We start from the raw sequence: 15,550 nt of genomic DNA, 5'->3' as shown, positions 1-15,550 counted from the left end.
GGTATTACACCGGGCGAGTCGGCCCATTCGTGCGAAGATGTTAAAGCGGGCTCTACCACAGTTGAATTTTATCTTTAATCAAACAATCATATATCATCATAATTTATTTTATCATCACCAATTTTTCAAATTTAATACACATTAATTATACAATACGATAATTTAAATGATCAGTGGATCCACACTACAGATCTCATTTAAATTGGAATGAACGATAAACATATTTATATTTTATTAAATTACAATGAAATAACACAACTAAAACAGTATCATACAATATAGAAGGAAGATCGGGGAACAATAAAACTTAGGCCGCGTCCTATTGCACAGTAATTTAAAAGTCCATGATACATTTCATAAAAGTTACTTACGCATAGTTTTAAAGAATTTGAACATTTAAATTGAATTACTCTAATCGTTACATCTAATATTTACAAACAATAAATAAAGAAACAAATTAAACGGTTCGGTAAATCAATATACTAACGTCCAAGCTGATAGGAAAAAAAACTTTGAAACTCAGATTCAATCGCTGTTTGACTTAAGAATAAAATTTAACAAAATATCACAGTTGACCACGACATTTCTATTATAACAAAACTTTAAAATTTAACTGCAAGTCCATGGGACAGTGGGTTTGAAAAAAATAATAAAATTAACTACAGACGTCATAGTCATTAAGGAAACAATAAATTTACTCGCTAAAGATATTTAAGTACATTTTACAAATACGACATTAAATATATTACGTAGTCACATGTACTGGTATAGCTTGATCAGGAAAATAGATACTATCACGAGGGCGCCTTAACCGCCTCCTTCATTTCACCACCTTCTAATATGCGAAGAAATTTTTCCATACATTTCCGAAATATCATAAGGTGTGTTATGTTCCTGGTCAAGCTATATACTGTGAGATATTCATAGAATGATAGCAATATTTCAAATGATAATAAAAGTAGATCATTTAAGAGGAACCGTGTTACAAGTGATATAAATATTTCATTACGTATTTACAACTAAGAACAGGAACATAAAACAGTTCTTAAAGAAGTACTAAGTTGGATAATATATTAAATTTCCACCATACCAGCTACATGACAAAATGTATTTACAATATAAAGAAGAAACTTCTAATTACTCACATTATTTCTTTTTATTAACTGAGCTTATATTTTCAAACGACAATGTCTTTCCAAGCATTTCTTTGATCGTAACCAATCAATGGCGATTAAACAAAATTATCAATGTCATACGATTCGAATGGTTTTCGTATTTGACAATTTTTACTAAATCCCTGTACATTTCCGAATTTGTTGTATGTGTACGCATTACCAAATTCAGATCAATAATACCGGTTACGCACAGCATTTCGTAAAACAAACGATGTCTACCTTAACTAACTAGCCATCACAATTTACATGAATAACTTTAAATTACTTTACACTATTAGGAATAGTATGCAGATCAAATTACGGCTTATGACTAGGTAAAATTCTTTCTACACCAATGTTTGTCATTGTTTAAACGTTTTTTACAAACGTCCAAACAATAATGGTACCGATCGAAGATATCCTTCGTTCAAATATATCCGATCATAGTCTCGGACACCTAATAGACTCTATGCATTGAATTTATTAAACTATGTTACATGTTTGGTCTTAAATAAGGATTTTGTTCACACGCATTTTATTCTCGTCCTTCACTTTGCACAAACACGAGTCTTTACTGTCACTGGTAGTGTCCAATTATTTCAACTTTTGTTTAACACATATTGAAATTTTTCGAACAGCGAATAACTGATCCAGTCTGGTTGCTATAACATCAAAAATCTAGATTTCGATTAGAGATGGTACAAGCAACCTCGTCTTATATACGATCGACTGTATGCTTAGTAAATCAGTTATCCACTATTCGAAAAATTCCACTGATCCTATGCGGAGAGATGCGCGAATTGACTCGGGTGAAGGTCGAACTGGTACGGATGGCCGTACGGATTCATATGGTACGGGACGATATTCATCGATGCCATCTTATGTTCCTTCTTCCACTTCATGCGGCGGTTCTGGAACCAGATCTTGATCTGGCGCTCGGTGAGGCAGAGCGCGTGCGCGATCTCGATCCTTCTCCTCCGCGTCAGGTATCGGTTGAAGTGGAACTCCTTCTCCAGCTCGAGCGTCTGATACCGCGTGTACGATGTCCTCTGGCGTTTTGTTTCCCCGTTCGCGTTCACCGTACCTGGAAAATTTTAAAACAAATTATTATAAAAATTTAAATTACGTGTTCGAGTTTGTTTGATGCAGTTTTATTAGTCACAAAACGTGAGGCACGCTACTATTTAGAACTGAATGCCCGTTTGAGCGCCAATGAATACTTGGCTCGATCGACTTCGTGCCTTGCTACGCTTGCCCGATTGTGATATACGGCTAGAGGCGATGCGCACGATTCGAGAGCAAGATTAAAAAGAATAAAATAAAAATTACACGCTTCTACAATTTGTTATTTTACTTCCGAGCTGTCGCATAATTCCGATCTTGTAAAACGCATTGTAGCCAACATGTTGCGTTATAAATCATGGTTTTCGACACGTGTTATTGCAAGACAGATCGGCGTCCGAAATAGAATCGTGCGGAGATCAAGAGCGAGAATAATATTGTAGTAAATAAATAGTTATTATTTGTGGAAAGTCGAGAGAGATGTGCGGCAGTGAGACGAAATCAAAGGAGTGGCTGTCGAACGACGACGTCGCGAGCGGTCGAGTCATCGGTTGCAGGCGCAGGGCGCACCTGTCGCTCGGCGTCGCCGGCCGCCGCCCGCGCGCCTGGCCGCTCGCCATGCCCCGTGATCGATACGCGCTGAGTCTCGAGTATGTCTACCAAATTAAACCGAGCCATTTGTTATATTTCTTTAAGTAGCCTCGCCCGCTAATGAGTTACTTTCGCAATATGATTAAATTATATTCAAACTGTTGCATTTAATAGTTCTTATAACGAATTAAATCAGTTGGATAACATATTGAAATCTAAAACGAAATTATTACAAGGAGCAAAGAACAATTGAGTAAAAGAATAAAATAAGTGTAACGAAAACAGTAGTGAGCTGATTTCCTTTATGCAGGCGGAGATGGCAGGCCCGCGTCAATAAAGATGTTAAACCGCTATAAATATTTGATGTCCGAAGTACTACAAGTGAAGTCGCGGCAAAAACCCTACGGATTGAAATGTTAGTGACAGCTCGATGCACAAACAACCGACTGACAGCATTATTTTAACATAATCCTTGTATAGAGACGAAACGAATGGACGCAATACGAGGGCATATGAATTTCAATGCGATCTCACGAATATGTTGATTTTGATAAAACGCTAACATCGAGTTTCTAATTTGAATTAAATATGACGAGGAAGTGCACATGTTTCAATATTAAATGTAGAACTATTGATTTGGAATAATAAAATAACTCGATAAGCAAAGGATAGTGAACGGTAGCGGGCAAAGAATAACAAAGGTTTGTTGATAATGTAGTTCTTTTATTCTTAATCTGTGGAATTTTAAAACAAAACAAACAATTTAATTGATAATGGCGATCCATCAATACAATTTTCTTATTATTAATGTCATAGATGGATTAAATGATTTATTACATTTAATAATAACCTAAAAGTGGTAAAAATCAGTGAGAAGAAGAGATTTATTCGTCAGATCAATATCAACATTAATATTACAAATAGTAGATTTGTATTTAATATATGAAAAAAAAAAACTCACAACTACTGGTCGGATTAAAAAAATCTTTTGTCATTAGAAACACTCTAATTTACTATTTTTTTTATTTATTAATTATTACTTACATAGGCTATACATATTATTACATTTTACTTATTCATCCGGACGAAGTCCCGGGATAAACCTAGTCATATACAACATAATGCATAATATTCGTACAGTGCTTGAATCTAATAATTGAATAACACAATTTATTCCCTGTCATCTGAATAAAGTTAAAATTATTTACGATCCAAGTGAATAATTGTTCACGTCGTTAAATTAACATAGTGAATAGTTTCTGCAATGTTTATCTTAATACGTGTACTATACGTATATTCTATACATTTTCATTATTAATAATGATACTGAGTTGTGGTTTAACAAGAATACTTGTAATAAAATAAAATGTCTCGTAATAAAAACATCTTGCAAAATTTTCGTAATAATTGACTTTGTAAGTGACCTTTGTGCATATTTATTACTAGCTGTTGCTCGCGTCTTGGTTCGTGCGGAAATAAAAATTGTAGTAAATATAACCTATGTTACTCAGTGATAACGTAGCTAGTTATTAGTGACATAATTTTTGGATCGGCTCCGTAGTTTTTGAGTTATTCAATACGTACCAAAATACACATCTTTACTATTTATAATATTAGTATAGATGTCCCAAAGTCCTAGTCTCAGCTGTAGTTTTTTTAAATGTAAAAGAGAAAAGGTAAAGATGGACTGGAGCTTTTGAAATAAACAAGTATTCATCTAAAACTAGAAAATAAACTACGAATATTTTCTAACTCAGAACATTAATTAAACTTAAAACGTTATGTAACATATAAAATTTAAGTCGCTATAAAGCAAAAAATTCTAGCTAGAAACTTGTCGTTGACATCGACACCACAAATAGGCAGTTTTTATCCGACGCAGGTAATTCTAGGTCACAGACCATTGATATTCCGTCTGCCTGGATCTAGACATATTGCATGGTCGAATTTTAAACGAATGGCATCGTAATACTTATGGATGAGACGATATTTGTTAACTAAAACAGCTAGTGTCTGGTGACGGCTTCATGATACTTTTTACGTGTATCTTGTTTCCAAAGGGATTGCAGAGATTTTTTTTGATATTCTAAATGTTATTTATTTAATAATTAATATAAAAGCGTTTTAATGCTACTAGTAGTTTTATTAAATAAATATAACGAGACTATTTGTAAAACATTAAAGGTAACTACAACAAAATGTAAATTATTTATAAAATCTTAATGTGTATAAATATATGTTTTTTATTTCTATGTGACATGAGATGCTTTTAAGTAATTGAATTAAATGGTTTATGGAAAATGTTTGCAAATTTTCAATTAACGTAATTTCTGTGTTTGTTTAATGTTTAATAAGTTAACGTTAAATAACAATTGAATTTAGTATTATTAGGTATATGAGGCGAAATAATTGTTAATTTTTGAACGATTAAAGTTGCTGGCAACTAATAATTTTGAGTACTGGCTGAATGTGCATCGTGCATGATACATGTGAAGACGACGATAGAATGACTGATGACAGTTGTCATTGAATGGTAGAATGATGCGCTTTTTTATTATAAAATGAATTAGTTAATCTCTGTAAATGTTTGCAATTCGATTAGAGTGCATTGCGAAGTTATCAATTAAGATGGTGATCAACTAAAGATAGTGTTTCTAATGTTATGCGATTGTTATTTCATTATCTCCGACATACGCACGCCTACAATCGAAGATCGTTACCGTGTAAATCAACCTTCGGATTTAAATTCTACACACCGCTCGTCACTCCGTCAAGTAATAAATGTAAAATGCAGATATGTATTCTAATAAATCATCCTTTTTAAAATATATCTTGATTTTAGTAACTTTGCTGATTTTATTAGAACAGTTTTTTTTGTGCAGTATCAGTAAGAGCAGTATAAGAGAATATAATCGACCTTGATGATAACCTTAGAGTTCGTCGCAATGGACATTAATAAAAAAAGTTTTGCATAATAGTAGGCATTTCAAGATAACAATAATGACACGCGTCAATAAACAAAACAAATTAAAAAAAACTGCAAAAAACAAAGCAAATAGATTTATAAAAAATGTTAACTCAGATAATTTTTAATGGAAATGTGATTTGTATTACATCAATTTTATTCACCAGTTTATTGTAAATCCATTCGCACTCTGCGTTAATTTTATTTGCTTATGTCATATCCCTTATTTTAAATTAAACATGAGAAATATCATAAATACAAGTTGTAACATTTTTCTATCTCTCGTATATCTTTCCATCAACGTATATACTTAATAAGCTCGCGTCTCTGAATGCCAACATAAAAATGTTTAGCGATAAAACATCAAAGACGCCATGACTAATGATATCTAGATGAAAACAGAATACATGCAATAAAAGTGTCACGTATTTTTTATAACAGCAGTCAAATTAACTACAGCCAAAGAGCAAAAGGGCCGTAGATTTCGTTTACTACTGAATATTTGCTATGCTATGATACCTTTTTTAGCGTCAGCGGCTCAAGGGGTAAGCACTTGTAATCCATAATTCCTGGTTTCGATCCCGCTGTTCTTTCGGTGAATGAAAAAAACGTAATCCAACCTGCACATATCTCCTAATAAATTCAGAGATGTGTGTGAAGTCAAGCAATCTTCACTGGACCCTCATGATTGACTACGGTTTATTAATTTAGGGTAGGCTTCAAACTCCGGAATAGAATCATATAGAGAGCAGATGATACATGTCGTAGAAATGTTTCTTTAAATATTTTTGGGTTACTTTAATAGTTTTTAATAATCCTAGTTTTTTTTTTGTTTTCTTCTCTTGCAACTGTAAATCTTTTAGTATTTTTGTGTGACTTTATGAGTCTTGTTCAATATTAAAATCACAGCCATTATGTTTTGCTGTATCGTTCATATGTTATGCTGTAAATATAATGAATAGAAATGCTATGTCAAATAAAAATAAAATATTGCGCTTCAAATTTTCTTGTTGAAAGACATTTTTATCTATCTGAATGCAGATGAAAGAATTTAGTGGGAAGTTGTTTTTTATTCGGATGGTGCGGTAGTATAAGCAGATTGCACAAAACAATATTTGATACTAGCTTTCGCCTGCGACTCCAATCGCGTGTAGTTCAAAATACAAAAGTTAGTAGTCTACGTGTTCTTCCAGACTATTCTCTATATCTATGCCAAATTTCATCGAGATCCGTTCAGCCGTTTTATCTACAAACTCTAACAAACATCCATCTATTTTTGATTTATGGCTGCTCACTTTTGAGTTTTTTAATTCCACGTGGACGGAGTTGCTGGCGATAGCTAGTTTGACTCTAATTAACAACATTTTGTTCTATTTACTAAAGAATAATGTAAATAAAATTAAATTGATCAATTTAAATCTGATGTTAGTAAAAGAAAAAAAAGGCGATGCGATTTGACAGTAGGTAAAAAAAAACGTGTTACAAGTAGGAAATAAATCAAGTGGTTAATCTGAATATCCGTCTTCCAAAAATCAGGTGTAAATCCCATTATTCTTCAAATAAAGTAACTATAATAAATGGTATTGTCTCACTGATGGTAATGAGAGGCAGTCGCCAAGGCGTCTTCCCGTCTGTATGTATAACATCTGCCTATTACAAGTAGTCGGTGCATCGTCAAACAGGTCATCACACAATATTCAATATATGCGAACAGACACATTAATCATGAAGAACGGGTGAATTTTTGAAATTTAAAACACGACTAGAGGTTTATAAAAAAGATGAAGACACCGGTAACGACTGAAATAGGTAAAGAATACATGTCTACTGAACACATTGTATGTTTATAATAGGTTAAAAACTAGTTTTGCTCGCGGCTTCGGTCGCAGGAAATTAAAAAATAATGAAAACGAAGCCAAGGTTTCTTAGAGATAGCGTAGGTTTTTAATGGTGAAACAGCTTTTGAGATCGGCTCAATAGTTTTTGAGTTATTTCAATACATACAAAAATACAAACGTTTTTTCTTTATAATCATACTAATATCATAAATACGAAAGTATAGATGTTTGTTAGAGTTTGTAGTCTCAACGGCAGAACGGATTTTGATGAAATTTGGTATATAGATGTAGACGCGGATGGAGTCGCGGGCGAAAGCTAGTATTAGTATAGATGTACGTCTACGTATAATAAATGTAATGTACACGTGTGACTTGATGATAGTAAAATACATGAAAATCGCCAAATGTATGAGTAAAAATCAGTAGGTACTATAAATTAGTCGGTCTTATGAGAAGAGGTACATAATTTGTTACCCGGTGTTTAACTTTATTTTGAAAATAGTGATGCGATTTGATTTTGAAACACAATATAAATTACAATACTTTTGTAGGAGGAAAATTTTTGCAGTGGTAAATCCAGTGCCTTACCTTGAAATTTAAGGCTTTTGTTGTATGAATAAGTGATTTCGACTGAAGAAATATCATTGCATTATGAGAAATATCTACTTCATAATTGATCACGTTCGCATTGTAAAGTACTAGCTGTTGCCCGCGACTCCGTCCGCGTGTAATTAATAAAAACAAAAGTGAATAACCCATATCTTCTTTTAAACTATCCTCTATGTCTATGAAAAATTTCATCGACGTCCGTTCAGCCGTTTAGGTTACAAACTCTAAGATCTATCCATCCATCCATCCATCCATCCATCCATCCATCCATCCATCCATCCATCCATCCATCCATCCACCCATCTAAACATTGGCATTTATAATATCAGTATGATCTATTACCTTACATAGTAGTAAGTCATCTTACTAACTTACAACAAACTGGGGTAATGATTTAAGTATAATGAATTGACTGTAATAAATTAGGAAGTAAAATTATATTCGACGACGGAAAATATTTGCATAAATAATTCTTTTACTTTTTAACTTCGAAGCACGTATTAAAGTTTAACATAATGATATAGCGACAGTGTAGACACACCTTTATGGCGCCAATTCACCTGCGTTCAGTGTAGCCTGTCACCGCGACTTGTCAGTGCTGAGTGACAGCCGCAAGGTGGACTGTCAAGACACTCCCGACTTAGCCGAGTTCCTGTTCCTGATTTTTTATAACTATTTGCTTAACATCACGATTTTTAACCTGTATTTAACCTGTACCTGTATAAAATTAAATTAATTATGCTTACTAACGCATAAATTAAAAAAAAAAAAAATAGAGGAAAAAAATTGTGTTTGTGTGAATTATCAAATTACAAATCGTTCACCCATTTGTTTTTGTTTTTTTAATAATCACATTACTATTCTATCATGGTTAAACATAATTTATTAGAAATAATCAGGCGCGTTTAAAATCAACTACAAAACTTAAAAGGTTAAGTCTGTAAGAGTTTGAAATCAAAAAGGCCGACGAACATGGAGGGCTTACTGCAAGGCAATTATTTTACCTTGTCGCCTACCTATCACGATTCTACCTACTTTTAAACGCTAACCGCGCTTCGTGATACAGAGAGCCTTCTTGTATTTTTTTTTTCGTATCTCTTGAGGGCTATCGCAACGTGTTGGCCAGTCCCGCGGTGAGACTTTAAGCTTTTTGATTTACTTTAACCAACAAGTTTTTCCTTTTTAATTTACGATGTTATCTTTAAGAAGCTACAGTACGATATATGCGATATCTCGATGTTTTATTCTGTAATCTTTGATTAAATAAATTGCCACCTTTTTAAAAGAATGCAGATTTAGTTTTACTCTTAATATATCGTTGTCTTTGTAACGCAGATCTGGGGTGGCATGAGAATTTTTGAAAAAGTATTCGAAACTTCATCGACAAATTTATAAGCCATCCTTATTGAAATTTAATTTAAATTTGCTGTCGTAGTTGGTATACATTTATAACGGACACATAGAAAAGCAAAGACGTACTAAAATAAAGACAGAATTATTGATCAAAATAATTATAGGAAGAGTCATGAATACTACATTAGCTTTGTCTTCAGAAAACATATTGTATAAAATATAATGACTAATTAACAGTTCGGTTGACATATTATATCTAATTTTAACTACACTCAGAACTTAGATGAAGGCAATCAGCTTTAGGAATAAGTGCTCTATGAGATTAAACATACGGGCTAAATTTGAAATCATTATTTTTGTTTGAGAATACAATTCACACATTTAAGAATAGGTTGGTTGATGTCACAGGCGGCTGGGAGTCACGGGAGCGTATAAAATGTAGGTAATGAAATATGGACGTGCGCCGCTGCGCGCACGCACGTACCAAATTATGTCATCAAGTAGAGCGACGCATCTTGTTCTGTTGGTCCAAATGTCGTTGCCTATCCTCTTATTGCTTGGCGCACTGCCTTGCTATTAAATTAAACGTTGTAAGGAAAGCTCTCTCAATATCCTGAGTAACTCAGTATTAGGCAGGGGTGCCTAAACTTGCCTTCCTACCTTTCGTAGATTTTAATCATTGATTTAAACACACATATGGTTAGTTGTCTCTAGGTGGTTATTGTATTTTTCACTTTAATTATTTGATGTTATCGTATTACTTTTCCTTTTTTACATGCTATATTACCCGGCATTGATAATGAGAATGCAAAAGCAAACAAAGTGCGTTTAATACGTCTATAAAAAACAAAGAATGGTTTTAACTTAGAAAGGGGCGTGTACATTCAGAGCAATGAGGTTAAATATCTATTTGCGTCTCGAGACGCCACGAAGAAATAATGCACACCGTTTAAAAGTGAATCCGAAGATTGGCTGATTGGGAAGTCGCTGGAAACACGGAGAGCATTATGAGTGAACATCTCACGTTTATGGTTCACTAATCACGACTGAGAAATATTAAGGACACTAATATCTTGTACACATTTACATAACATGCAATAAATCACGTGCGCAGGCGCAGCGACGGCGCCGTTGATAAATTCTTATTTGAACTTTTTGATGGCCTATTTCGATACAACAGAGTACTGATTGAATCTTAAAGTGTGCTGTCGCATTTTTTCTGCATTGAACTGTAGATTTATTAATAATGTTCTACAAAGCATTTTTAAAATATTTTAATAAACAAACTGAACAAAAACAAATAAATGTATAATTCTAAGAGATGTTTCTCACTCGATTCGGTTCCGAGCACAATCTCTCACGATGTAAAACCGGTAATAATTTCAAAAGTATCGCCCAATAAATGATGCCATAAATTAAAATTAATAATACGCACGCCCAGCGCAACACAGGCCTCATGTGCGGAAAGCTAATTGAATATTAATTTCATAATAAATCTGGCCGAGTCACTCTCTACATATGCTCTTTAATTTATAATCTTTTACGTAAGCAATAAATAAATATAATATTTATAGTATCTCTAGTTTACCAGTGCTTTAAAATAATAAAATAGCTTATTCAAATGTTGAATCAAAGAGCCCACTACTGTCTTTGTCATTAGTATTTATTTTCATGAACATCAATAGCTGCAATTTCTGTAAGTGATTTTGTTACTAATCATAGTGAAGTAACTCTTAACGTAGGGCTGTCAAAAATAATGCAACCTCATTTATTATCGCCATTTATACTAAACTAAAGTTTAAATTTTATTGAAAGTGATAAATGAGTAATTATTCCGAATCACGTCTCACAATTTGACAAGTCTTGGCATATTGAAATACATCACCTAATATCGTGGGACGAGTCTCATATGGCGCGCATAACAAACATCTTCCGTTTCTTGTAATTTATTACTTTTATCTCGAGCACGGTCTGGTCACCGCGCACAAACAAACGACGGCTCAGACAATAAGACAAATCGACCGATTACAGAACACTACCTGTGCGTGGTAGGCCGGGTAATGTCCATGCAAATTGCTATGCTTTTTTGTAACACTGTCATTATTACTTTCCTTTAGTCCAAGTAAAAGTGGAGTCACTTTCTTTGACGTCTATTAGTATATTAATTGCTATGCCATTATGTATAATGTCCTTTCGATTTTACTTGCTTTCGAGACAATAGAACGATCCGGGGAAAAAAGTATTTCAATGGTAGTTGACCTGGTCAGATAAAGCACGCAAACCGACATGGGGTTTGCAACATTTGGTAAGATTCGCACAGAGTCATGATTTATTGTTTGTGCTAAATGCGCTTTGTTATTTTGAAGCAAGCGGCCGCGTTGTTTTTAAAACACCGCTTGTTGTAAATTTATAGTAGGGTTGCAAAATCAAATGCGACGTAAACATATTCTGAGAATTTCACCAAGGAATTACAATGAACCCATTAGGTATCTAATATTAGGTACATTTTCTGGCAGGGAGGTCTAGTAAATGTAAATGCACAAACATAGATGCATGGCACAAATTGTGTCTTACGAAATTGTACACAGAATTTACTTATCTAGTTCCTATATGAAATCTTTAAAGTTATTCGATGATTGATTTTAATAAACAAGTCTCAGACTTGTTGGATAAAAGACCTCGATGTTTTTACGTATGTAAATGTAGTCAGTAATAAGCCTCAAATAGAATATGACATAATCGTAAGGACTCGTTTGCTCACTTTGAGGATTATCAATTAAATGCGTACTACGAAACGTTATCAAAACAATATGATACTACGATCTAAAACGTATGGATATAGCAGTAACTTCTGTGGTATATCTACGTGTTCAGCGAACGGTATCGTTTATCAAATTCGATCATTAATCTAAGACTAGATAAAGGCCAATCCACGGCACCCCGTGCGTCGAAAGAAATCTCCATACAAAACATTACTCGACTGTGTTGAGCGATTTATGCGACGGCCAGCCCACAGAGCACGCCGCGTTCCTTATTGTATATTATTGTAGTGACACCGACTAATTTGTTGGTCGACTGATGAACAGGAATGGACTGCATTAACGAAATATCGATGATCTCGAAACGATAATAGTAACGCACAGAAAGTGCACATAGTTTCAAATTTTCTATTCATCTGTTTATAGAATAGATGTTTGCCAGTTATGTAAATAAAGAAAAACGAAATTGAAAATAGATTATTTGCAAAGAATTGTTTATCTAAGTAAAATTTATTGCTTTGATAAATTTATGATCTGCGAACAGTAGTTGTTTCAACATTATCATTTACTACTTGAGGTTTGGATTAATTTTTATAAAAATTGTAGATATTCGCATAATAAAAATAAAAATCAATTGGTCTTTAATTTATCAAGAGTATTGATAAAATTGTTGTGCAATTGTTTGTAAAGTTATCAAATACTAGCAGTTCCCGGGCGGCTTCATATGCATTAAAATATAAAAAATATTTGACTGTGTACATTTGTCAAATTCGCAATTGCAAATATTTATAAAAATTACCGTTACCATAATAACCTTGTTTACTTAATGTTGGCAGCATTAGCTATGGTCCCTTCCCCACATGAAGGATTGCTCCAATTTTTTTACTCCCTAAGTCTAACAGCGTGAAAACATATAGTCTAAAGCGTCGTAAGTGCAGGGCTTTTTATTAAAGATAGAATTATTCAAAAATATGCTGTGATTGCTGACCTGACATCTTATGCCACGAAACAGTGTATGTTTACGCTTTTTTATATTAGTATAAATTCATGACGATGAAGAATGCATACGTAAACCACGCGATGATAAATATTTTCCACATTTAAATGTGGATGCAATCAATGTATTAATCAAGTCCAATCAATGTGAATGTTTCATCTTAGAGAGTGGATTTATTTAATCCGCCATCGTACAAGAGTTGCGCGGGCGCTGTCACCGCCGCTGACACGAGCTGCGCACGCGCCGCTTCCCTTTACATTTTCAGACAGTGCTCACGTAAAATTGTCGTTTATTAAAACATCGATGTTTGAATACATTGGATCGGGTATTAATATCCCATAGCAGATATTAAGTAGGCAAATTTCTAAACGACCCACATTATAATTCTGAGTATTCAAACATTCGTAATAGATCTGGGAATAGTTTATTTGTCAATAAATTAAAGTTCAAACTACTAGAACTTTTAACTCTAAATAAAACCGGCATTAGTTTGTTTACAAACTGCAGAATCCACGGTTGTCTTACTAAAGCATTAGCTGTCATATGTTAGAATACGAACTTGAAAGCTGTTGCTCGATTAGGAAATTACAGGTGGTCACAGAGTTTATTTATCTTACCTTCCAGTTTATAAACACAGAAAGAATATGATTCATCATCCAACGCTAGGGATTCCCACATATTATTTTCGCAACAACGACAACTTGATCAATTTAGTATTTCTGGAAATGTTGTAAACGTCACGTTACTCCTTACAGATTTAGAAATACTATTTCCAGTTGATCTAATTTGAAAGTACGCTCGAGAATGAATCTCCCAATGTGATTATAGGTTTAATAAATTCCGCGGAATCGTATCGACAACACCAACGAGTTTTAAATAAAAATTCAACATTTTTGTATCGACGCGCGCACAATTTGATAGGAAACGAGTGGTTCTTCGCGCGTCCGACATCTCAAAACAAACGTACGCGCGTTCGTACGTCGGTATTTGGACGTGCGGCGCGCTGGACTCGGATCTTCTTTGAACATGTTTTGACTAGCTAAATCGGTGTATAAACCGCTGCTCTTATTAATATACTTCGGTTCAGTTTTAATTATTGCTCGTTCGTGTTTTATTGCTTTCACACGATCGAGGAAAACATTGCATCTTTGAAACTATCAATTATGACTTGAGTTGATTTAAAACGGTCTTGTAAAAATACATTGTTAGATTGATGAAGAGATATTACTTTTTAAAATATTAAAGTAGTTATTGTTGTACTAATCCGAAAAAATAAACTTTATGCATCAAAGAAGACAAGATTCACTTTAAGAAACTCCGATGATCAAGGTATTGTTTCAAATTTTGATCCGTTTAAAAGTCAACATTTCAGTACACATCGGACTCGTGATGGTTTGTAACAAATACATTTATGCGTAAACAAATTCGTATAAAGAATAAAATCATTTCGTTTTTTAATATTCATTTACATATTGGTCCAACCAATCCTAATCACTGTAAGTCCAGAACAGGTTTTTCGCTGCATACGTATTTAAGGTAGACTGCACTATAGCTGCACTGCGGTACCGGGTAGGTATGCGTATGCATTTGCACGTGCGCGACCCCGCCCAGTCCGACTGATAATAATTATCCAATTACAGAATGACAACCAATCGCCGCCATTTTAATTGGTTCGCGTCGCTTCGATTCGCTATGCATTGATCCATAAATCTGTCGCAAGACTGAATGTATGCAGATATATTCATCGTTGCGTTCTGATATTTATTCAGGAACTGTTAGTGCAAGATATCCTTTAAAGTATTATTGCTTGACTGATGGTTGGTGTTCATTTAAAGCGATAAATGGTTGATTTAACAAATCGATGTTTTTACTCATACAAAGATAGGACGCTAATCGCTATTCCTTCAAGGGCAATGTATTACAATTTCAACATGAATTAGGCTTGCAGTAAGTGATAATCTAAATTACTTGATTTTATTAATATAAACTATTTATTACCATTACGACTACGACCATTTTTTTGTCTGCAGTTAATGTAATATTTGTGTGTTTTGAATAGTATTTTGTGACTTTACAGACATCGAAATATATATTAATCAAACTACATTTTTCCGTCAATTAATCAAATCATCAATCTGGTATTGGCGTTTTAATTGCGCATTGTTTATTGCGCTTTAAAAGCCCAGAGAAACGAATACGCAACATTTTTTTCTATATAACCA

At 33.7% G+C, this 15,550-nt stretch overlaps 1 protein-coding gene across 1 annotated transcript in view; it reads right to left on the bottom strand.

The window, feature by feature from the left end:
* Nucleotides 1–223: 223 nt before the first annotated feature.
* Nucleotides 224–15,550, bottom strand: part of LOC106104329 (homeotic protein Sex combs reduced-like) — a 31,943-nt gene continuing 16,616 nt past the window's right edge. Inside the window, exon 3 of the mRNA XM_013284352.1 lies at nt 224–2,238. Within this exon, the coding sequence (XP_013139806.1) occupies nt 1,934–2,238 (305 nt within the window). The 3' untranslated portion in view covers nt 224–1,933. The remainder of the gene's footprint in view (nt 2,239–15,550) is intronic.

This window comes from Papilio polytes, unplaced genomic scaffold (genome assembly GCF_000836215.1).
Source record: "Papilio polytes unplaced genomic scaffold, Ppol_1.0 DF823691.1, whole genome shotgun sequence".
NCBI lineage: Eukaryota > Metazoa > Arthropoda > Insecta > Lepidoptera > Papilionidae > Papilio > Papilio polytes.
The sequence above is the reverse complement of the archived record's forward strand: the minus strand, read 5'-3'. Positions and strand labels throughout refer to the sequence as shown.